The 26948-nt window shown below is 34.9% G+C and overlaps 1 protein-coding gene and 1 non-coding gene across 2 annotated transcripts; both read left to right on the top strand.

Moving 5' to 3' along the window:
• Positions 1-638: 638 nt before the first annotated feature.
• On the top strand, positions 639-25232 carry LOC138320757 (BTB/POZ domain-containing protein 8-like). Its single transcript, XM_069263945.1, has 13 exons — positions 639-702; positions 1889-2074; positions 2575-2661; positions 5008-5115; positions 12669-13361; positions 13837-13926; positions 14579-14756; positions 15134-15325; positions 17150-17332; positions 18107-18256; positions 18548-18677; positions 19253-19326; positions 19729-25232. The coding sequence occupies exons 2-13, from the start codon at positions 1953-1955 to the stop codon at positions 20575-20577; spliced, it is 2856 nt and encodes a 951-aa protein (XP_069120046.1). The 5' UTR covers positions 639-702; positions 1889-1952; the 3' UTR covers positions 20578-25232.
• Trnat-ugu (transfer RNA threonine (anticodon UGU)) lies at positions 1135-1207 on the top strand. Its single transcript has one exon. It is a non-coding gene; the product is annotated as a tRNA-Thr (tRNA).
• Positions 25233-26948: the final 1716 nt, after the last annotated feature.

The following is a 26948-nucleotide window of genomic DNA, read 5'->3' on the forward strand; positions in this document are numbered from 1 at the left end:
AAACTGTTCTTTAGTATTTAAACTGTTGGATTTGACATATTTAGTACATCCCTTATTTAATTATAAAGATAGTTCTCTAATTTTGCAGTTTCATCGGTCATGGTAACCACTCGAAATGTGCATAATTTATGAAAATGTGAAAATTTTGAGAATATTGGCAATTGTTTGCTAAGTTTTAGTTTCAGAAACCATAGAGCGCATCCTTGAACAAACTTTATATTTCTCCTAAAGATGTATTGGAAGTGAATAGTGAATACATATTCTTGATAAATATTTTCTTTGTTTAAGGATGCGCGCCATAGTTTCATAGACAAAACTTAGCAAACAAATGGCTTAAATCGTCTAAATTTTCACATTTTCATTGTGTATGCTATTTTGGTTGGTTACTATGGCAACTACAGCTACAAAATTAAATCAGAGATGTACTTAAAATTTACAATACAACAAATTAATCGGTGTGAAAAACTAGAAAAAAAATAACGAAAAGTCTAACAGAAACTCTATTTTATGTGTTTGAGACGTTTGATTTCTTTATTTAGCTTATTATGATATAAAAAGAAATCAAAACATGAGAGATTTGTTGGGCTGATCGCATTGCTCTAGTCCGGATAATTAGTCCAACATCCGATTCAATATTTACATTTTCCAACATGGCTGCCCCCATGAAGATGAGTCGTTTCTGTATACATAAATAATGAGATTGTAAGCCAAGGGAGTATTCATAAATGTGGAATTTGAAATTTTGTTGAAATCCAAACTGTGTAAATGTAGCTGATTAAGATTATTTTGTTGCTTGTTGTTTTATTTAAATGATTTCTTGGCGGCGAGGCGATATCTACATGTAACTGTCGATGAGGTCATCGATGGATTTGTTTATTTCAATATTCGTTGCCATCGGTAACTGTATTTTAACAGTTGCTGACTTTAAACAATTGAACTGTTGAAATTTGATTTTCTGCATATTCCCACGCAATATTTGATAAGTTGTAGCATCGAAGTCGGATTTCAGTACAGTAAAAGACGAGTTTGTATTGTCAAAATAATGCCAAGAACTTGTTTAATGTCTGCTAATTTCGTTGTTATGTAGTATAATAGATAAAACTGTAGCGGGATTGGACTGGGTCGATCATCGATGACCAGGTAGCTCAGTCGGTAGAGCACTCGGCTTGTGTTCTGAGGGTCCCGGGTTCAAATCCCGGTCTGGCCGCTACATTTTCTCCTCTCTTGTTACAGAATTGGCGCCCAACTAAATCTCGGGGTCGTGGGTTCGGGCCCCACGTTGGGCGCCAATGTAGAAGAACAGGGAAAATACACATTCCTGTTGAGTGCCCTGACCAGGAATCGAACCCGGGTCTCCAGCATGGAAATCTACGGCTCTACTGACAGAGCCAAAGAAGTATGCTCCATCAGCTGAGTAACGGAGACCGTGTTTAACACTATGTACAAGTCACACCAACATGCTCCTTTTACAAAACTACTGTGGGGCATATATACATGTATTCATCAGAAAGGAAAGTTATACACTACAGTAGCTATATATCATCAGTGTGAACAAATTATAGTGACCATTCAAACCTAATGGTGTGTTATCAAAATCTGACAAAATGTCACAAGATATAATTTTGTTGGTTATGTAATTTGTTAGTCTAGATAACCATTTGTATAGATACATGTATAAGCTGATAGCTACTGAAAAGGCTAAGAAAAGAAAGAAATCAAATATGGGAATTGTCGATAATATGAAACACAAATATGGATACACAAATACAGTGTATGTTTTGTATATGTAATGACCCGTACCTTTCCTCAAAACTTAAATACAATGTACCACCTGATTAGTACATAATACATATTAGCTATAACTATACATGAACATTGATATTTCCAGCCATAAGCAAGATAAGATGACATGAGAATTCACCCTTCAGTGCTGTAGCTGCATTTTATACAAAATGGCACGACCAAAAGACAAACGCCCCCTCATTGAAAATGAGCGCTTCCTGTCACGTTGTGCAAAGGAGGAAGAAAGACTACGCCTGTCATTATCCACTGGGCTCAAAAAAGATATTGATAGGTGATTAATTAGTGCTCAAATAAATACTTTTGTCTGTGTGCTAGAGAATCTTAATAAATATGTGCACAGAGAGGTATTGTTTTGTTTAACAACTAACATTATATTATGTTCATTAATATACAAATATTTCATGAGTTACTGTGCTCTAGTTCATAATATAAAACCCGAGCGGCGAGGTGATGGTAATCAACAATTGTGATATTGCTAAGGGCCAAAGGGCTAGTGCAATATTACATTTGTTGATTACCATATCATCACCAAGGGGTAAATATTATGAACTAGAACACAGTAATCCATGATCTCTCACTGTTATTACAATGCTTATAATGCTCATAAATTCATAAAGTACATGTAATTATATCATGGAGTCAAACAATTTATCGATAATGATCCGTACATGTTTTCAGAGCATGTACAATGATTTTTTTTAACTTTGATGCAGTTTATTAGACATGAATAATTTGCATTGATTTTGATTTATTTATTCTGATCATACACAGGTTGTTTGAGACAGGTCTGCACAGTGACATAACGCTAAAGTCAGGATTCCATGAAATAAAGCTTCACAAGTTCATTCTAAAAACCAGGTCAGTAATGACAAAAGTTATCAATGTAGATGTTGATTTCCTAAACAGTAGGTGGAGACCAGAATCCTAAGAAACAAAACTTCACATCATGGGGCAGGTGACAAAAACCTATTTTCATTCGTGCTGAGAATCAAACCCTCACTGGCTAGACTGAAGGCTTATTTCTTAACCACTGTTTGAATCAATTATTACTAAAATGACCCATTGCAAAACACTTTTAAGCTTATTGAATCAGTTTCATGCTCAGATTACCAGTGATTGCAAGTTTCACTGTTTTGTGAAAGATGTAATATTTATATAAAAAGGAATGATACATATATAAAAATGAATGAGGTAGTTTTTATTTTATTGTAACCATCTGACCCGAAGGGTCAGGATGACCTATAGTCGTCATGTTTCGTCCGTCGTCGTCCGCCGTCCGCCGTGCGCCGTGCGTTAACTTTTCACATTTTGAACTTCTTCTCAAGTTCTACCAGTGCGATTTGGCTGAAACTTGCATGAAATGATCCTGCCATGGTCCCGACAAAGTGTTGTTATTTTTCGGGTCGATCCGAAATCCAAGATGGCCGCCAAAGCCGCCATCTTGAAAACACATTTTGAACTTCTTCTCAAGTTCTACCGGTGCGATTAGGCTGAAACTTGCATGAAATGATCCTGACATGGTCCCGACAAAGTGTTGTTATTTTTCGGGTCGATCCGAAATCCAAGATGGCCGCCACAGCCGCCATCTTGAAAATACATTTTGAACTTCTTCTCAAGTTCTACCGGTGCAATTAGGCTGAAACTTGCATGAAATGATCCTGACATGGTCCCGACAAAGTGTTGTTACTTTTCGGGTCGATCCGAAATCCAAGATGGCCGCCACAGCCGCCATCTTGAAAACACATTTTGAACTTCTTCTCAAGTTCTACCGGTGCGATTTGGCTGAAACTTGCATGAAATGATCCTGACATGGTCCCGACAAAGTGTTGTTATTTTTCGGGTCGATCCGAAATCCAAGATGGCCGCCAAAGCCGCCATCTTGAAAGCACATTTTGAACTTCTTCTCAAGTTCTACTGGTGCGATTTGGCTGAAACTTGCATGAAATGATCCTGACATGGTCCCGACAAAGTGTTGTTATTTTTCGGGTCGATCCGTAATCCAAGATGGCCGCCACAGCCGCCATCTTGAAAACACATTTTGAACTTCTTCTCAAGTTCTACCAGTGCGATTTGGCTGAAACTTGCATGAAATGATCCTGACATGGTCCCGACAAAGTGTTGTTATTTTTCGGGTCGATCCGAAATCCAAGATGGCCGCCACAGCCGCCATCTTGAAAACACATTTTGAACTTCTTCTCAAGTTCTACCAGTGCGATTTGGCTGAAACTTGCATGAAATGATCCTGACATGGTCCCGACAAAGTGTTGTTATTTTTCGGGTCAATCCGAAAACCAAGATGGCCGCCACAGCCGCCATCTTTAAAACACATTTTGAACTTCTTCTCAAGTTCTACCAGTGCGATTTGGCTGAAACTTGCATGAAATGATCCTGACATGGTCCCGACAAAGTGTTGTTATTTTTCGGGTCAATCCGAAAACCAAGATGGCCGCCACAGCCGCCATCTTTAAAACACATTTTGAACTTCTTCTCAAGTTCTACCAGTGCGATTTGGCTGAAACTTGCATGAAATGATCCTGACATGGTCCCGACAAAGTGTTGTTACATCTCTGGTTGATCCCAAATCGAAGATGGCTACCATGACACTATATCTAATTAACTTCCTACATGTTAAGGCCCTTTGGCCTCTTGTTTGAAAGAAAATTTGTTGAAAGAAATTGAAAATGATCCTGACATGGTCACGACAAAGTGACACCATATGAAATTAAATTTACTATTGCCAAGGCAGTCAGATGACCGTTAAGGCCCTTTGGGCCTCTTGTTATTTTATTGTAACCAATTTCATCATGCCTGGAATTTCATTGCGATTTTTATATTTCTGATGGTGTTCTAAGCAGCTTGTCTTCTAAGCTAGATCATCTTAAATCTAATTAAGGCAATATTTGATTACAATTGAAATCTTTCCAAGTAAAAAATTGTAATGTACATGTATGTTATTCAAATCTGGTAGTCCCAAAAGTTAAAAATACATGTACTGTAGCTATTCCATGGAAAATAATTACAGATGCTGAATAAGTTTTTAATGCAGATACTATATTAAACATACTTTTCATCTCAATTTAGTCAATTTACAAAAGCTAAAAATCATGCTGTTTGATGAAATGAATCACCAAAACATGTAGCCATAGCCTTCCATTCTATATAACTTGCTTGCTAGTTATCAATTGATTATCTAAATCATTACAGGAGTCTGGAGATCTTCAACAGATTACATGAGGTGTGTACCGAGGCAGGAGGGGACATACTTGTGCTCCCAGAGTGGGTCAAGGTCACTGCCCTGAAGAATGCACTTAGGTAAACAACTTTTCAATTAATCCTAATTAAGCCTCTGGTTGTTCAATGAGGCTAACTGTTATAATTACCATCCATGATTTTAAACTGTATTCAATATAATCAAAGATACTAATGAAACTGCTTTCTGTATCAAAACTGATACCTTCCTCAAATGAATTTTACATAATCAATGAATCTATACAACACACTGACTGATTGTGTTACATCATTGTGTATTTGTAGACATCTATACAACACCCTGACTATGATTGTGTTACATCATTGTGTATTTGTAGACATCTATACAACACACTGACTATGATTGTGTTACATCATTGTGTATTTGTAGACATCTATACAACACACTGACTATGATTGTGTAACATCATTGTGTATTTGTAGACATCTATACAACACACTGACTATGATTGTGTTACATCATTGTGTATTTGTAGACATCTATACAACACCTGACTATGATTGTGTTACATCATTGTGTATTTGTAGACATCTATACAACACCCTGACTATGATTGTGTTACATCAGTGTGTATTTGTAGACATCTATACAACACCTGACTATGATTGTGTTACATCAGTGTGTATTTGTAGACTCTATACAACACCTGACTATGATTGTGTACTCATGTGTATTTGTAGACATCTATACAACACCTGACTATGATTGTGTTACATCATTGTGTATTTGTAGACATCTATACAACACCACTGACTATGATTGTGTTACATCATTGTGTATTTGTAGACATCTATACAACACCCTGACTATGATTGTGTTACATCAGTGTGTATTTGTAGACATCTATACAACACCATGACTATGATTGTGTTACATCATTGTGTATTTGTAGACATCTATACAACACCATGACTATGATTGTGTTACATCATTGTGTATTTGTAGACATCTATACAACACCTGACTATGATTGTGTTACATCATTGTGTATTTGTAGACATCTATACAACACTGACTATGATTGTGTTACATCATTGTGTATTTGTAGACATCTATACAACACTGACTATGATTGTGTTACATCATTGTGTATTTGTAGACATCTATACAACACTGACTATGATTGTGTTACATCATTGTGTATTTGTAGACATCTATACAACACTGACTATGATTGTGTTACATCATTGTGTATTTGTAGACATCTATACAACACACTGACTATGATTGTGTTACATCATTGTGTATTTGTAGACATCTATACAACACTCTGACTATGATTGTGTTACATCATTGTGTATTTGTAGACATCTATACAACACTCTGACTATGATTGTGTTACATCATTGTGTATTTGTAGACATCTATACAACACCATGACTATGATTGTGTTACATCATTGTGTATTTGTAGACATCTATACAACACTCTGACTATGATTGTGTTACATCATTGTGTATTTGTAGACATCTATACAACACCCTGACTATGATTGTGTTACATCATTGTGTATTTGTAGACATCTATACAACACCCTGACTATGATTGTGTTACATCAGTGTGTATTTGTAGACATCTATACAACACCATGACTATGATTGTGTTACATCATTGTGTATTTGTAGACATCTATACAACACACTGACTATGATTGTGTTACATCATTGTGTATTTGTAGACATCTATACAACACCCTGACTATGATTGTGTTACATCATTGTGTATTTGTAGACATCTATACAACACCCTGACTATGATTGTGTTACATCATTGTGTATTTGTAGACATCTATACAACACCTACTTGATTTGACTGATATGATTGTGTAACATCATTGTGTATTTGTAGACATCTATACAACACTCTGACTATGATTGTGTTACATCATTGTGTATTTGTAGACATCTATACAACACACTGACTATGATTGTGTTACATCATTGTGTATTTGTAGACATCTATACAACACTCTGACTATGATTGTGTTACATCATTGTGTATTTGTAGACATCTATACAACACACTGACTATGATTGTGTTACATCATTGTGTATTTGTAGACATCTATACAACACCCTGACTATGATTGTGTTACATCATTGTGTATTTGTAGACATCTATACAACACCCTGACTATGATTGTGTTACATCATTGTGTATTTGTAGACATCTATACAACACCCTGACTATGATTGTGTTACATCATTGTGTATTTGTAGACATCTATACAACACACTGACTATGATTGTGTTACATCATTGTGTATTTGTAGACATCTATACAACACTCTGACTATGATTGTGTTACATCATTGTGTATTTGTAGACATCTATACAACACCATGACTATGATTGTGTTACATCATTGTGTATTTGTAGACATCTATACAACACCCTGACTATGATTGTGTTACATCATTGTGTATTTGTAGACATCTATACAACACCTGACTATGATTGTGTTACATCATTGTGTATTTGTAGACATCTATACAACACCTGACTATGATTGTGTTACATCATTGTGTATTTGTAGACATCTATACAACACACTGACTATGATTGTGTTACATCATTGTGTATTTGTAGACATCTATACAACACACTGACTATGATTGTGTTACATCATTGTGTATTTGTAGACATCTATACAACACCCTGACTATGATTGTGTTACATCATTGTGTATTTGTAGACATCTATACAACACCCTGACTATGATTGTGTTACATCATTGTGTATTTGTAGACATCTATACAACACTCTGACTATGATTGTGTTACATCATTGTGTATTTGTAGACATCTATACAACACACTGACTATGATTGTGTTACATCATTGTGTATTTGTAGACATCTATACAACACCTGACTATGATTGTGTTACATCATTGTGTATTTGTAGACATCTATACAACACACTGACTATGATTGTGTTACATCATTGTGTATTTGTAGACATCTATACAACACCCTGACTATGATTGTGTTACATCATTGTGTATTTGTAGACATCTATACAACACCCTGACTATGATTGTGTTACATCATTGTGTATTTGTAGACATCTATACAACACCTGACTATGATTGTGTTACATCATTGTGTATTTGTAGACATCTATACAACACACCATGACTATGATTGTGTTACATCATTGTGTATTTGTAGAGACATCTATACAACACCCTGACTATGATTGTGTTACATCATTGTGTATTTGTAGACATCTATACAACACACCTGACTATGATTGTGTTACATCATTGTGTATTTGTAGACATCTATACAACACCTGACTATGATTGTGTTACATCATTGTGTATTTGTAGACATCTATACAACACTGTGTATTTGTAGACATCTATACAACACTCTGACTATGATTGTGTTACATCATTGTGTATTTGTAGACATCTATACAACACTCTGACTATGATTGTGTTACATCATTGTGTATTTGTAGACATCTATACAACACTCTGACTATGATTGTGTTACATCATTGTGTATTTGTAGACATCTATACAACATCCTGACTATGATTGTGTTACATCATTGTGTATTTGTAGACATCTATACAACACACTGACTATGATTGTGTTACATCATTGTGTATTTGTAGACATCTATACAACACCATGACTATGATTGTGTTACATCATTGTGTATTTGTAGACATCTATACAACACCCTGACTATGATTGTGTTACATCATTGTGTATTTGTAGACATCTATACAACACCTGACTATGATTGTGTTACATCATTGTGTATTTGTAGACATCTATACAACACCTGACTATGATTGTGTTACATCATTGTGTATTTGTAGACATCTATACAACACCTGACTATGATTGTGTTACATCATTGTGTATTTGTAGACATCTATACAACACCCTGACTATGATTGTGTTACATCATTGTGTATTTGTAGACATCTATACAACACCTGACTATGATTGTGTTACATCATTGTGTATTTGTAGACATCTATACAAACACTCTGACTATGATTGTGTTACATCATTGTGTATTTGTAGACATCTATACAACACTGACTATGATTGTGTTACATCATTGTGTATTTGTAGACATCTATACAACACTCTGACTATGATTGTGTTACATCATTGTGTATTTGTAGACATCTATACAACACTGACTATGATTGTGTTACATCATTGTGTATTTGTAGACATCTATACAACACCTGACTATGATTGTGTTACATCATTGTGTATTTGTAGACATCTATACAACACCCTGACTATGATTGTGTTACATCATTGTGTATTTGTAGACATCTATACAACACCTGACTATGATTGTGTTACATCATTGTGTATTTGTAGACATCTATACAACACCTGACTATGATTGTGTTACATCATTGTGTATTTGTAGACATCTATACAACACCTGACTATGATTGTGTTACATCATTGTGTATTTGTAGACATCTATACAACACCTGACTATGATTGTGTTACATCATTGTGTATTTGTAGACATCTATACAACACCCTGACTATGATTGTGTTACATCATTGTGTATTTGTAGACATCTATACAACACTGACTTTGATTGTGTTACATCATTGTGTATTTGTAGACATCTATACAACACACTGACTATGATTGTGTTACATCATTGTGTATTTGTAGACATCTATACAACACTACGTGACTCATTGATCATTGTGTGTTACATCATTGTGTATTTGTAGACATCTATACAACACACTGACTATGATTGTGTTACATCATTGTGTATTTGTAGACATCTATACAACACACTGACTATGATTGTGTTACATCATTGTGTATTTGTAGACATCTATACAACACACTGACTATGATTGTGTTACATCATTGTGTATTTGTAGACATCTATACAACACACTGACTATGATTGTGTTACATCATTGTGTATTTGTAGACATCTATACAACACCTGACTATGATTGTGTTACATCATTGTGTATTTGTAGACATCTATACAACACACTGACTATGATTGTGTTACATCAGTGTGTATTTGTAGACATCTATACAACACACTGACTTGATTGTGTTACATCATTGTGTATTTGTAGACATCTATACAACACTGACTATGATTGTGTTACATCAGTGTGTATTTGTAGACATCTATACAAACACTGACTATGATTGTGTTACATCAGTGTGTATTTGTAGACATCTATACAACACACTGACTATGATTGTGTTACATCAGTGTGTATTTGTAGACATCTATACAACACTGACTATGATTGTGTTACATCATTGTGTATTTGTAGACATCTATACAACACACTGACTATGATTGTGTTACATCAGTGTGTATTTGTAGACATCTATACAACACTGACTATGATTGTGTTACATCATTGTGTATTTGTAGACATCTATACAACACTGACTATGATTGTGTTACATCAGTGTGTATATTTGTAGACATCTATACAAACACTGACTATGATTGTGTTACATCATTGTGTATTTGTAGACATCTATACAACACACTGACTATGATTGTGTTACATCATTGTGTATTTGTAGACATCTATACAACACACTGACTATGATTGTGTTACATCATTGTGTATTTGTAGACATCTATACAACACCCTGACTATGATTGTGTTACATCATTGTGTATTTGTAGACATCTATACAACACTGACTATGATTGTGTTATATCAGTGTGTATTTGTAGACATCTATACAACACTCTGACTATGATTGTGTAACATCATTGTGTATTTGTAGACATCTATACAACACTCTGACTATGATTGTGTTACATCATTGTGTATTTGTAGACATCTATACAACACACTGACTATGATTGTGTTACATCATTGTGTATTTGTAGACATCTATACAACACCCTGACTATGATTGTGTTACATCATTGTGTATTTGTAGACATCTATACAACACCTGACTATGATTGTGTTACATCAGTGTGTATTTGTAGACATCTATACACACACCTGACTATGATTGTGTTACATCATTGTGTATTTGTAGACATCTATACAACACCTGACTTGATTGTGTTACATCAGTGTGTATTTGTATACATCTATACAACACCTGACTATGATTGTGTTACATCAGTGTGTATTTGTAGACATCTATACAACACCTGACTGACTATGATTGTGTGTTACATCATGTGTATTTGTAGACATCTATACAAACCTGACTATGATTGTGTTACATCATGTGTATTTGTAGACATCTATACAACACACTGACTATGATTGTGTTACATCATTGTGTATTTGTAGACATCTATACAAACACCCTGACTATGATTGTGTTACATCATTGTGTATTTGTAGACATCTATACAACACACTTGATTGTGTTACATCATTGTGTATTTGTAGACATCTATACAACACCCTGACTATGATTGTGTGTTACATCATTGTGTATTTGTAGACATCTATACAACACCTGACTTTGATTGTGTTACATCAGTGTGTATTTGTATACATCTATACAACATCCTGACTATGATTGTGTTACATCATGTGTATTTGTAACATCTATACAACACCCTGACTATGATTGTGTTACCGACATCAGTGTGTATTTGTAGACATCTATACAACACCACTGACTATGATTGTGTTACATCATTGTGTATTTGTAGTACATCTATACAACACCTGACTATGATTGTGTTACATCATTGTGTATTTGTAGACATCTATACAACACCCTGACTATGATTGTGTTACATCAGTGTGTATTCCCAAATTCCCAAACACGACCCGGTGTGAAAATGTGAAAGTATGGCTTCATCCCGGCGCCATTTTCCTACACATGTGTGTACGATGTTACAAACAACTGCATCAGTGCATGTCGGCACGTTGAAGTTAAATCACGATCGTTTGCTCATTTTGCTGAGACAAATGTTCGTGAATTCTTCTGTATTTGAACGAATTTGATATGTAAACGTTTGCAGTTAATTTTAAATAGGACTGAGTCTGAACGGCGATCGTCCTTCCGATTCACGGCGATTGTTTCACGTGTTTACTAAGACGGAGATGTAGTTGTGATCGTAAACAATCACCGAATTTGAATATTTTAAAATAACTATACGATTATGTAAAACTTCTGGATTAAAATGACATTGCTTATGATGTTGTTTCTTCGTTTTGATTCATTGGTGAATGTCCGCGTGACTCTTGCAAAAATTGTGCGTTTCCCTTTAGACAAACGTTACAACTGCCCTAGTATTGTTCATATTTTGTCATAACATTTGATTTAATTTTACTCCTACGTCTTCATTATTATCATAAATACTTGAACATCTTGCTATTACCCATCTGTCATACGACTGTTACAACAATGACAGGACATTAAAAAATCCAAGATGGCGACCTCATAGATCGATGTTATCAGGCGGGTTGTCCGCAAATAAGACCCCCCACCACTTTTGACCTTTATTTCTTCTCTGGGAGGGGGGTCTTATTTGCGGTGAAATACGGTACATCAGTGTGTATTTGTAGACATCTATACAACACACTGACTATGATTGTGTTACATCATTGTGTATTTGTAGACATCTATACAACACCCTGACTATCCAGCCTTTACTGAATGAGGACTCGGACACAGATGTAGGTATAGTACAGGACGTTATAGGACTTCTAACATTCCATGAACCGCCTCAACCTACACAAGACTCTGAAAATACGGAGGAATATCAAGCAAACTCCGATTCTGTGGATAAATTGTCAGATCAAATTGACTGTGACAAAAATAATGATGAAAATGCAAGCAATATAGACAATCCAGAGGGAATTTGTGATGGAAATGAATCTGATCAGACCCCATGTTCTAAATCTATACATACTGAATCAACTAGTCCAAGTGTGAACGATGATGCTGCCACGGCTGCTGCCTGTTCTTCCATTGAAAAATCAGATCAGCTTAGTGAATCAGAAAAGGAAAAAATAGAACCTGACATACATACGAATGGTGACAAGAATATAGATAGTTCTGAAATCGACATAGATGAAAACAAACTTGCAGAAAATCGTGTATATCCTGATTTACAGCAAGAGTTGGAGGCGAAAAATTCCAGTAAAGAAGATGATTCTTCACTTCAGGACCTGATCAAGATGACCTATGACCTCAGTATACCCTATAAAGCCTGTGACTCCCTAGGGGAATGTCTCCTTAGAGGATACCTGAAGGAGCTGGACCATGACTGTATCATATCCATCTCAGGAGCCCATTTTAAGGCACATAAGTGAGTACAGCAGCCTGTTCAAATTATTGACCTCCCAGTAATACAGCAGTCGTATTAATACATACATGTATAGGTACATGTAGCATGGGTGAGGCTCATCATTTAACTATTCAACTAGACCTTACCTGGTACATGTAGTTTTTTTTATCTGATTTCTTACTGTGTTTATAATTTTTATTTCACTTAGGCCTACCTGAATTAAACCACTTATTAATAATTGTCCCTGTTATGTTTAAGTTGACCTCTGTGCCTGTTTGACCTCACAAGACCAAGTTTAACCTCATTTGACCATGTATGAACCAGTTTGACCTCATATTAGGCCCTGTGTGAATTATTTTGACCTCATTTGATCCCAATGGACCATGTGTGATATGCCAGTGTATCCTGATGCTCTCACAGGATCCAAATTTGTCACACTTGACCATTATTCTGACCAATGGTCACTTTCAATAATCATTTGATTCTATATTTACAGGTGTGTATTATCTGCCAGGTGTGACTACTTTGCTGCCATGTTGGGAGGATCGTGGATGGAAAGTGATGCCCAAGAGATTTGCCTTGAAGGGTCTGTTCATGTTTTTCTACATTTTTGTTTTGTCTCTGCATATATATAGAAATACTGTCCCATTAGAATGTTATCAAGCATAAGTATACTGTAGGCTTTTGTATTTTACAGTTATTTCTAGTTTGTTATGTATTTTTATATCATCTGACTGGAAGGGTCAAGATAACCTATACTAATCATCCTTTGTGCACCGTGCGTAAACTTTCCATTCAAACGACTTTTTCTCAATAATCGAAAGGCCAAGAGTACTCATATTGGGCATAAAAGTCCTAGATATGTAATATAGGGCCTGTAGCATACGGAGATGAAAGGCTACCAAGTTTGTTCAAATACATTTCCTTGACCTTTATTATAGGTCACAGAGGTCAAATAGGCTAAAATCTTAAAACAATTACTTGTCAATAACAATAAGAGTCCTAGAGACCTGATATTGGGCCTGTGGCATGCTGGGATACCAAATTTGTTCAAATAAATAACAGTGACCTTTATTCTTTATTTTAAGGTCAAAATGGTCGAATAGGTCAACAGTTCTATTGTATATTGTATTAATAATCAAATGACTGTTAAGGCCCTTTGAACCTCTTGATTCGATAGCAGTTGATTGTTTTCTTAAATAGACCTGCTTGTGGTAATTCTGTAGGTTATTTTCCAGAATGAGCCCTCCTGTGATGGAGCAGGTGTTACTGTACTTGTATGGGGGAGTCCTGGACCTGGAGGCCTGCTGTCCTATAGGGGAGATTGTCATGGTAGCCGACATGTACGGTCTACATGGACTCAATTCTATTGTCACTTACAACCTAAAGAAAACTTACTGTCATTTCTTTCACAAGGTAACATGTTTATGATATGATTGAGAATAAATGGAAGGATACAAAAGCAATGAATTAGTTTGAAACAAGTATTAAGCAAACACAATTACCATATATAGACTTCTGAATTGATTTTCTTTGAGTTAATAATTGGCATCTCTCTCCATTTTACAAACAACAATATTTGATCTACAGTTATTTTTAGCTGCAAGCCATCAAAAAACTTAACCACGATTTGACCTACTCCAGTAATGTTAGAGGTACATATATACATGTAGCATGATGAAACACTTTTGAAACATTAAAAGTCATTGATGGCTATGAAACAAAAAAAACAAAGCCAGCCACCATACAATCAACAGAACTACATTTGACCTTGATCTTTTTGTCTTCCTCAGCCTTGTAGTGGTTGTGAGACAGGAGTCATAGAAACACTGACCTCAGCGCTGACCTTTAACCTCTGTGAGTTACGAGACAAGTGTATAGAATGGATCAACACCAACATGATTAAGGTTTGGAGGACCAAAGCGTTTGCCTCTCTGCCCCCTGAAGTCCTTGATTTGGTCTGTGACTCTGCAATACAACGGCTAGTGAGTCTCCTACAATTTACAGTTTGTACTGTAAATAATTTTAAAAACAATAACTGTTTAATTTAGTACCCTTCTTGGAACCAGACAGGACTGTATATTAGTGTCGTGTCAGTCTGTCAGGCATTGTGTCCAGACTCTATTTTTAGCTCACCTGGCCTGAAGGGCCGGTGAGCTTATGTCATGGTGCGGCGTCCGTCGTCCGTCCGTCGTCCGTCCGTCCGTCGTCCGTCCGCCCGTCCGTCAACATTTCCTTTAAATCGCTACTAGTCATAGAGTACTGCATGGATTGTAACCAAATTTGGCCACAAACATCCTTAGGGGAAGGGGAACAGGACTTGTACAAATTTTGGCTCTGACCCCACGGGGGCAGGAGGGGCGGGGCCCAATAGGGAAAATAAAGGTAAATCCTATAAATCGCTACTTGTCCTAGAGTTCTGCATGGATTGTAACCAAATTTGGCCACAAACATCCTTGGGGGAAGGGGAACAGAACTTGTATAAATTTTGGCTCTAACCCCCTGGGGGCAGGAGGGGCGGGAGGGGTGGGGCCCAATAAGGGAAATAGAGGTAAATCCTATAAATCGCTACTTGTCCTAGAGTTCTGCATGGATTGTAACCAAATTTGGCCACAAACATCCTTGGGGGAAGGGGGAAAGAACTTGTATAAATTTTGGCTCTGACCCCCTGGGGGCAGGAGGGGCGGGGCCCAATAGGGGAAATAGAGGTAAATCCTATAAAACGCTACTTTTCCTAGAGTTCTTCATGGATTGTAACCAAATTTGGCCAAAAACATCCTTGGGGGAAGGGGAAAAACCGGGGGCAGGAGGGGCAGGGCCCAATAGGGGAAATAGAGGTAAATCCTATAAATCGCTACTTGTCCTAGAGTTCTGCATGGATTGTAACCAAATTTGGCCACAAATATCCTTGGGGGAAGGGGAACAGAACTTGTATAAATTTTGACTCTGACCCCCTGGGGGCAGGAGGGGCGGGGTCGAATAGGGAAATAAGAGGTAAATATTCAAATTTCTTCAGAAAAGAAACAATGAACCTGTATTCAGAACATGACTTGACATTACAAACCAGGTGAGCGATACAGGCCCTCTGGGCCTCTTGTTCTATACTATATGGGTCCACCTAGGACCTATATTTGACATTTGATCTTTGTTAAAGATTGCCCAGGCTGTACTTCTTATACTATTAGGCATTGGAACTTCATACTTGGTATGCTGATAGATGTTTTGACCTTTGACTTACATACATAGAAGAAAAACCTTATCTGGACTCCAAAATTTAATATTTTCCACTGAAGCGGTGTGTCACATACCAGAATCAATCAGGGCACAGCTACCTACGTTTTCTTTTTGACTTAAATTTCAAAACAAGCTTGTTGTCTCTCTTGTCTCTCTCTCTCTCTCTCTCTCTCTCCATGACTATGAGGCACTGAAGCATTATACTATGTACATGTATGGGTATAGATGTGTCCATCTAGGTAAAGGAAAATACAACCTTATGGTACATACAGTGGGGAACTTGAATTGTTGAATTAACCTGTTTCTAATAAGGTGAAATTTACAGCATATGCATATATGTTATCATAGTCTTATGATAGATAATAGATAATATCTATGATAATTACATTTTGTGTTATTTATATTGAAGTCAATAGTGTTCTAAGCTGATGAGTTTCTCAAATTAACCTGAAGTCAAAATTAGTTCAAGGAGTCGCTGTCCAATTTCTTAGTAGTGCCCTAGGCGTTTATTGACTCTAATACATGACAGTACCACAATATTTCTGAGTTTTGACTCCATTGTGGATGTGTTTCAGAGTATACAATGTGTGATGGAGGTGATGTTGGACTGTCAGAAGTTGAACCGTAACATTCCGCGGCTGAAGTGGTGTGAACCTGTCCTATCGGCTGTCACCAGACTTATGGACAGTTGTATTGAGTACACAGCCAAAAAATTCATCTGTCTCCTCAACAGTGGCAAACTCAGGGACATTGATACGGTAACAATCTCTGCTTTATTACTATCTAATTCAAATTTAAAGTGAGAGTTATTCCCCTTCCATTTTACAAACTCTTGTTTAACTTGTTCTCAGAATCCTGGTTTAGATCTCCATATGATCAATTGATATTATCTCCAAAATAAAATCTGCATATACAGAATAATCTACATCTGTGTACAGCAAAAAATCATAATAAAAAGTAGAGAATCCACTGTGTATTGGAGATAACCCTGGAAATCATGGATTTAGTTTTGAAAAGATCTGAAAATCCAAAGTGGTCGCAGTACTAGCTATAGTGGCTCCTGATGGGGTCAAAATTTAAAAATCGTCAATGAAAATTGGTAAATTGGGATTTTTGTTGACACTCACTGAATATATATATATAATGGTCATAACTTTTGAAGAGGTCTTGAAATCCAAAATGTCACTACAAAGTTACCTAATACCTACATGTACATTAGCTTAAGGTCAACTTAAATCAGCAGGGAGGCTCCTTATTTCAGATATCAAACTATTCAAGGTTTTTTGTTAAGATGACCTTGTGTACACTGCTTCCACAGCTAATTTTAACTGACCATTCCAGGGTTCTTCATTGCTTTAGTCAAGTCAATGCAATCTTGTGTCAAGAAGGAAACATACTTTTGAAGGTCTTTGTAAAATGGATTCTAAGTACTTTTAACTACAATATACCTGTGGTTGTTCTGGGTTTTTTTCGGTTTTTTTTAACAATGAATATGATATATAATACCATCCTGTGATGGTTTTGGTCCACAGACTCTGGCCTACCAGATGGGGCTGTTAGAAGAGATATTTGGTACTGTGATCAGATCGCTGCCAGTTTCAGGTGCGTGCCAGGTGTTTGAACGTCTGCACGCACTCAACAAGGCGTCAACGTCAGAAGAAATGGAGCATGTTTGGAGTGAGGTTTGTTGAAAATGAAGTAATTTTTGAAGTTAATAAAATTGATTTTGACTTTGAAAAGTTAATAAGTATTTAAGTCATTTATTTTGTAAAAATTCATTGACTTCAAGGTTTTTTATTATAATAATAATGATTGCATAATGATTTTGTATTTTTATTTTCAATGTAACAAAATAAAATATATTCTTAAATTTGTGAGTCATTACTACTATAAAAGATGTCAGTATTGAAGTTAACTCTACAGTCATTGAAATAATTTCAACTGATGTGATTTCTCTGTATTGTTATCAATAGGAGTTCTGTGCCTTTATCCGATCTCTATACAAAATGTGTGAGGACTTCATGAAGCTCCACATCCACCAGATGGCGCTTACTAAGGACTGGGATTTACTGAATAAGGAGCTTCAAACTCACCTCATGGAAAGTGAGTCGAAACTGATCCTTTGATAATTACACACTCTTACTGTGTCATTGTATTTCTATTGGAAGGCTCTGGGTTCTGTCCCCTGACCGAGACACACCAAAGTCTATATAATGTAGTTTCTGCTCCCGCTTAGTGCTCAGCAAATAGGGAGTGGGATGACTGGTATGCCCGTTGTCAGTATAATGTGATCGCGTGGGGTGTGTTGCTTGGTGTCTTTGGCGGCATGCTTCAGTGATATAGCACTATAAGAAGGGCAACAGTTCCACTATACAAGAAGACTCAACACGAACATATCGCAGTCTCCCAAAACATGCACCTCGTACTTCACACATGCTACACGCTGCATACATGGAAGGTCGTCCTTACATGATCCTGGCTGTTAATAGGACGTTAAAATAATCAAACAAACAAACAATTGTTATCTTTATATCATGTGACCATGTAGGAGTTCTAGATGTTTGTCTTAGTAAAGAAATGGAAAAAATGCCTTGATAAGTTGACAATCTGTTTTTGCAAAAAATTATTATAATCTTACCTGTCTTATATTTCAAATGTCAAACATTTTTTATTCCCAGATTCCAGCTTTGTTGTATTAGACATGTCTGTTAAAGAGAAGAAAATGGGACCTAGATTTGCACGAATGCAAAAGGTAAATTCAGTTGAATGTCAATATTAACTGTTAATTCAAACAAAAAGCAAAATTTTGGCAATGTCTCTTTTAAATGAACTCTAAGAAAGATCTAAATCGCAGATTTGATAATACATGACAGTTGAAGCAGAAACACAAATGATGAAGGAAGACAATTTTATGATTTGTGCCTTATCCAGGCTTCGAACTCATGACATATATCACCCAATTGCGTAGCCAAACACACTTGTGGCATATACATGTAACACCACTTGTGTAACAGCCATGAACTATTGTGTATACGTGTCAGATTTATCTTAATACCTTGATATATAATGTTAACCATGTCCGTCCTTTCATGTTAAGACAGAGGGATCTATGTGTAAAACACATTTCTATTTAATGAATTATTTTTTTGTACAGAAAAAAACTGAAGTTCAGGAGCAAAAAACAACACTTAAAGCTCGGCCTATATTAACAAGTGACCAGAATCGTATATTGTCTGGACAAAGTAAACTGCGTGGAAAGTCACCTGAAGGTAAAACCGATATTAAGTTGGCAGGGAAGTCTTCACTTCAGAGTCAGTCTAAAGGAGGGAGTAAGGTGTCACAGAGCAAACCTGGGAAATCTACTGTAGTCACCACCTCAAGGTCACTACGGTCTGTACAGAGGGGAGGAAGACCCAGCCATCCAACTTGTTCTGATGGAAAACACTGTGAGAGTTCTTCAAAAGGAAATGAAAGTGAAGACACAAATATTGAATCTCCGACACAATCTGGTGTCACAGGGAACAATGACCTTGACAGAGTTTGTCTACCAGGCCAGAGCTTCTTTGGAGTTTCTGGTGAAGACCAAGAAACATATTATTCAAATATGTCAGCTGCTGAAGCTCACATGTCAGATCAGACCACTGAAGAACAGAATTTGAATCTTAATGCTCAAACGTCACTTAATGCTGAAGGTCACTGTTCAGCAATTTTACCAAATGATGAAGGTCAGAAATCAGCAACATCATTGGATGATGAAACTCAGAGATCTCTAACATCACCATATATGGAAGGTGAAGGGTCAGTGATATCACTGAATGCTGGAGGTCAAGGGTCAGCAATGTCACTGAATGCTGAAGGTCAGTGTGAGGAGGAGTATGATGGAGAAATATTGAACTCGGTGCCACATAACATACAAATCACTGCTGTGCTACCAGATCCTATAGTATTCAATGTAGAACTTATCCCAATTCTTAATGTCTCATTTTATGAAAATGCTTCATAACTTGAAATGAAATCTTGCATTTGAAATATCTTTTTGTCTTTATTCTAGTTCTTAATTATTATGGAGTTCTTATTGATAAATGAATATCTTCATAGTTTAATATATACCGGTAGTTATATACAAATGTACTAGCTTTTCTATATCAACTGTTAATGGAAAGATAAAATTTCAGCTCTTTCATCAGTGTGATGTTTGTCATTAAAATGAAATTCTTTATTCATATTGGCATATTCTAAACAGTGTTGCTTTTGATACTTTTTAATTAATTTTATTTCATTTTGGACCCTTTATTAGAATGGTTGTGTAATACTTCAAATTTAAATTTCTCTTAGTTCTAAAATATATGCTTCAGTAAATACATATTCATGGTACAAAAGAAACATATACAAATTACCATGCTAGTTATCTGTAACCAATAAACATATAATGTATTTAATACAGTTTATACAATTATATACCTGCATGTATGTACAAATGTAGTCCCTATATATATATATACATAGAACAAAACCAATTAAATTCCTTTCTTGATGTAGTACACAAATTTTCCTTTAAGCTGGTTTGACGTAGCCATTTAAAGTTTATGCATAGAACAGAATCACTGATATATATACATTTATTATGTCATTTGACATTAAACAACTGATTTGTAGGCAGTTTATAACTTAAGATTTAAGATTGAGTTTCTAAGTCACCAGTAAACATTTAAATATCTTTCCCATTTGTAAGATTTGTGTAGTTTAATTTATATACTTCTACCAAAGACAGTTTAAATGAATCCTCCTGATTCACTGAACCAATATCATTGAAAATTTTCACAAACTTTTCATAACCAAATGACTAGAATTGTGATAAACTTATAAATAATTTATCACTAATATTTACCCAGTCCCATTGGTAATAGATATGATAGTATAAACATAGATATAGCTTGTTGCAATTGTATTTTTCATTTGTAATATATGTACATGTTTTTTTTATTTTATCAAAATTGTAAATCTATATTGGCATGAAGTTTCAGGAAATATGACTTTTCTTTGCACATCAAAAAAAATGAACATTGTTACAGTGTACTATCATGCAGACCAAAATGCCCACGTTATTGTTTCTTGATTCATTACCTAATTGTAATTCCCGCTCTGATTGAATTGAATTTAAATGCATATTAATAAAGTATATGCACCTTTGAAGCACAGTAATCAGTATACCACTAGACTGTTTACCACCATTGAAGTTCTCTATTTTATTAATGGAATCATCCGTACTCATGATTTATTAGTAAAGGAAACATGTATTTGTAGCATGCATGCAGATATACAAGTTATCAGTCATGTAATGTTTTATATCATAATATGACTGTTTATTGTTAAAATTGTAGATACATATTTGAAGTCCCTCCTATTTACAAATCATATTTCAGAAAAAAATAAAATTAATGTATATTTTCCTTTTTGATTTTTTTTTTTACTTTATTCCTAAGATCCATTCATGAATGTTTAAGCCTACTATATTAAATAGTTTGATCTAGTGAAATACAAATGCCTTTTGATGTAGATAATTAAATATCTTCTGTGTATCCATTTGTGTAGGAATCTACTGTGATAGATGAATGTTGTGATGTTTAAAGCCTTTGTGTCTGTGATTCTGACAATGACATTTTTAATTTCAATAAAGAAATACCTGGTACCTAAAATATGGAACAAGATTGTCAATTTTTGTCATTTATCTAATATCATGATTGTGAAAAACTGAAAATACAACTTTCTGAAACAAATTACAATTTTGCATGTGATTACATTGGTTTTGTAGCATACAATTCTAATTTCATTTATATACATATGTATCTTACAAACCAAGTATGGTACAGTATTAGAAGACGGTAGGGAGAACAGGAAAGACCATCAGCAAGCACACATTAAAGATGTTTTATTGAATACAGTCAAACTTTATTATTTTTAAACATATAGTGTTGTATAGTTAGTAAGTTAAAAAAAAACTGCTCCAATATTTACAAAATCGTTGTGACTGTGTTGTTTTGTGCCATTAGTCAGTTAACCATTAAGGCCCATATTGGCCTCTTGTTAAATATAAAGGTTTGTGTCCATGTATTTATTTACTTGTAATAGTAAACAAGTGTAAAATTGATTTTTAATGAGGTAATTAAGGCAATATTACATTGGCATATAATGGCAAACAGAACAATCATGATATTATAAAGGTGCAAATTTCCTGGTGATATAGATTGGTTACTTTAAAGTTGTGTAATAGCCCAGACTTGTATGGTATTTGTTTGTATAAATTTTGTAATAATTTTCATAATATATATATTTTTTGTTTAAAGATGCTCCACCGCCGACAATTGGTATTTTTTCACTATCAAAAACAAGAGCAGACGATTTTGTATTTTTCTTCAGTTACAAAAGTTACTTACTTTACACCATTACCACCATGGAAAAGTTTGAGCTTCCAATTTTTTCTTCAAATAAAAAATATGAAAAATCATTAATTGTATCCCGAAAAAATTCCCTGGCACTATATCCTATATGGAATGAAGTACTGATTGCGCATGTACCTAAGGCAAAATAAATTATTTTGTATAATTTTTGGTTAATTAGACATATAACGGTATATACACGATTAAACACCAATTATTGTTCATATAATGAATATCATTTATGCGCTGTCAGCGGTGGAGCATCTTTTATTCCTGGAATAAGTCTGTGATGAACTTTTTTCATTATCATGTGTTGTATGTTGAAAATATATAAGGAAACAATTGTGTTGTTCATATTATCTTAATACAGATGTTATTGTGATACAGCCTTAATTTGTTGTGTTAAAGAGGTTAAGTTTTAGTTTATGAAACAATTAAAAATATTTTTTTTGTTGCAAAAATGGTGAAAACATTATTATACTGTCATTGAAAAAATTGAGGAAACTACTTAACACTTCTTTTTTTGTTGCTTCCTTTGAAAAATGAGAAAAAATATAACTCATCTTTCTTTGTAAAAAGTAGTTATATAATATATGTTATTTAATGTGTACTAGTCTTGTAAGTCTTACAGCGACATAGGAAAAGTATGATATCATGTATTGATATGGCTTAATCAAATTGAAAAGTACCAAATATACTGTATGATGATTTAATTACCAAGACAATCTGTCCAGAGGCCTTCATAGTGGTTCCTGTATAGTGAATCAATATAATATTACATGTACTGTAATTGTACTTCCATATTAATATGTTATCTATATATACTTAACATTTTATTTTGAGATTTGTGATCTCACTCGAACCTTTACACTTAAAATGATCACCAGATGTATATTGTATGGAATAGAATTGCATGCAGACCAAAGGATAATATTGTCCGAGTCAGTCATTGAGATGTTGATTTCTAGTCATTAGATATCCATCGGTTGTAACAGAACACCATGTAGTTTGCTTGTGTTACGGGGTGTAATTGGCAAAATCACAATCAATTTTCAATACAGATATTACAAAAATTTCATACAGATGTATAACGATCACTATCACTCTATTATACACCTCCGTATAAAGACCACCTGACTATAATGAACATTTTCCCTCTGTCCCATGGGTGGTCTTTATAGACAGGTTTAAATGTATACATTATACTTCATGTAGTTGTATGGCATTTTTTGAATTCTTTTATATATTGCACTGCTGAATTTATCATTGATATTTAGATTCTTACAGTTATTGTAAAACAGATAGGTGTATAAGCAGTGACATGACATTGTGTTATTTACATGTTTGTAGACTTACAGTTGTATGTTCACTGGGTTCAAGAATTCTTCATCCATTGAACAGTTCACAGGGTCATTTAATGATGTGTCAGATTTAAGAGATAGAGGTAAGCTGGGGTTCCCAAAAAAAAGCACGACCTTTACAGTCAGTTTAAACTTGCTAGCCTAATATATTTGTAAACTTAGCCACATAGTCATTGTGGCCTATCGAACCAGTTAATATATCCCAATGCTTTGTCCAGTTTTCATCCAGCTATCATTTTTGGCTTTTTGAACATTTTTTTCCCCCAAAATTAAGAGACCACTAGACTACATGTAGAGGCCTGAATCGTGCTTGAATGAAATGCAGTTTGTTTATATAATCTTGTATGTATTAGTCAGTGATTTAGTTGTGAGCCAATATGGTTTCTTGTTAATTGATATTTTGTTTATATGAAGTTGTTTGTTGTTTATTTTTATATTGTACAATTCATTTTCTAGCTATAATTTTATAGAGACACACTTTCCAATCAGAAAAAATATATTTTTGTTGTTGTAATTTAACTTATTATATAAGTTGTTCTGAAGAACTCCTTGTTTTTGCCAATGATTCTGTTAGATTTCTATTTAGACTGTTGTTGTTCTTTTCTTTATTTTTTAGCTAATATAATATTTGAGAGATAGCAGGTCTTCTGTACGTAGTGCACCTCCATTGAGTCTACATTTTTGTGAGTTACTTTAGAGTATACAGTATCATGTACAGATTACTGTAAATCCAAGTTTGATGTTGCTGAACATTTACATATGTATTTGAAATCTTTTTTCATATTCTTAAAAAGTTCTAACCCCATATTGAATATCTTATTTCAGGTTTAAGGAGCCAATAAACTTATTCAGCAAATTGATGATTTCACCATCTTTATTTTTCCTATAAGGTACAAACTTGCCTGACAGTCTATAAACATAAAATACAGCACAGGTGTCCTAATGTTTTAGTTATCTGATGGGTTATGACAGTCTATAAACATACAATACAGCACAGGTGTCCTAATGTTTTAGTTATCTGATGGGTTATGACAGTCTATAAACATACAATACAGCACAGGTGTCCTAATGTTTTAGTTATCTGATGGGTTATGACAGTCTATAAACATACAATACAGCACAGGTGTCCTAATGTTTTAGTTATCTGATGGGTTATGACAGTCTATAAACATACAATGCAGCACAGGTGTCCTAATGTTTTAGTTATCTGATGGGTTATGACAGTCTATAAACATACAATACAGCACAGGTGTCCTAATGTTTTAGTTATCTGATGGGTTATGACAGTCTATAAACATACAATGCAGCACAGGTGTCCTAATGTTTTAGTTATCTGATGGGTTATGACAGTCTATAAACATACAATGCAGCACAGGTGTCCTAATGTTTTAGTTATCTGATGGGTTATGACAGTATATAAACATACAATGCAGCACAGGTGTCCTAATGTTTTAGTTATTCTGATGGGTTATGACAGTCTATAAACATACAATGCAGCACAGGTGTCCTAATGTTTTAGTTATCTGATGGGTTATGACAGTCTTAATATAAACATACAATGCAGCACAGGTGTCCTAATGTTTTAGTTATCTGATGGGTTATGACAGTCTATAAACATACAATGCAGCACAGGTGTCCTATTGTTTTAGTTATCTGATGTGTTATGACAGTCTATAAACATACAATGCAGCACAGGTGTCCTAATGTTTTAGTTATCTGATGGGTTATGACAGTCTATAAACATACAATACAGCACAGGTGTCCTAATGTTTTAGTTATCTGATGGGTTATGACAGTCTATAAACATACAATGCAGCACAGGTGTCCTAATGTTTTAGTTATCTGATGGGTTATGACAGTCTATAAACATACAATGCAGCACAGGTGTCCTAATGTTTTAGTTATCTGATGGGTTATGACAGTCTATAAACATACAATACAGCACAGGTGTCCTAATGTTTTAGTTATCTGATGGGTTATGACAGTCTATAAACATACAATACAGCACAGGTGTCCTAATGTTTTAGTTATCTGATGGGTTATGACAGAGTCTATAAACATACAATACAGCACAAGTGTCCTAATGTTTTAGTTATCTGATGGGTTATGACAGTCTATAAACATACAATACAGCACAGGTGTCCTAATGTTTTAGTTATCTGATGGGTTATGACAGTCTATAAACATACAATACAGCACAGGTGTCCTAATGTTTTAGTTATCTGATGGGTTATGACAGTCTATAAACATACAATGCAGCACAGGTGTCCTAATGTTTTAGTTATCTGATGGGTTATGACAGTCTATAAACATACAATGCAGCACAGGTGTCCTAATGTTTTAGTTATCTGATGGGTTATGACAGTCTATAAACATACAATGCAGCACAGGTGTCCTAATGTTTTAGTTATCTGATGGGTTATGACAGTCTATAAACATACAATGCAGCACAGGTGTCCTAATGTTTTAGTTATCTGATGGGTTATGACAGTCTATAAACATACAATGCAGCACAGGTGTCCTAATGTTTTAGTTATCTGATGGGTTATGACAGTCTATAAACATACAATGCAGCA

The sequence above is a fragment of the Argopecten irradians genome, chromosome 4 (genome assembly GCF_041381155.1).
Source record: "Argopecten irradians isolate NY chromosome 4, Ai_NY, whole genome shotgun sequence".
Taxonomy (NCBI): domain Eukaryota; kingdom Metazoa; phylum Mollusca; class Bivalvia; order Pectinida; family Pectinidae; genus Argopecten; species Argopecten irradians.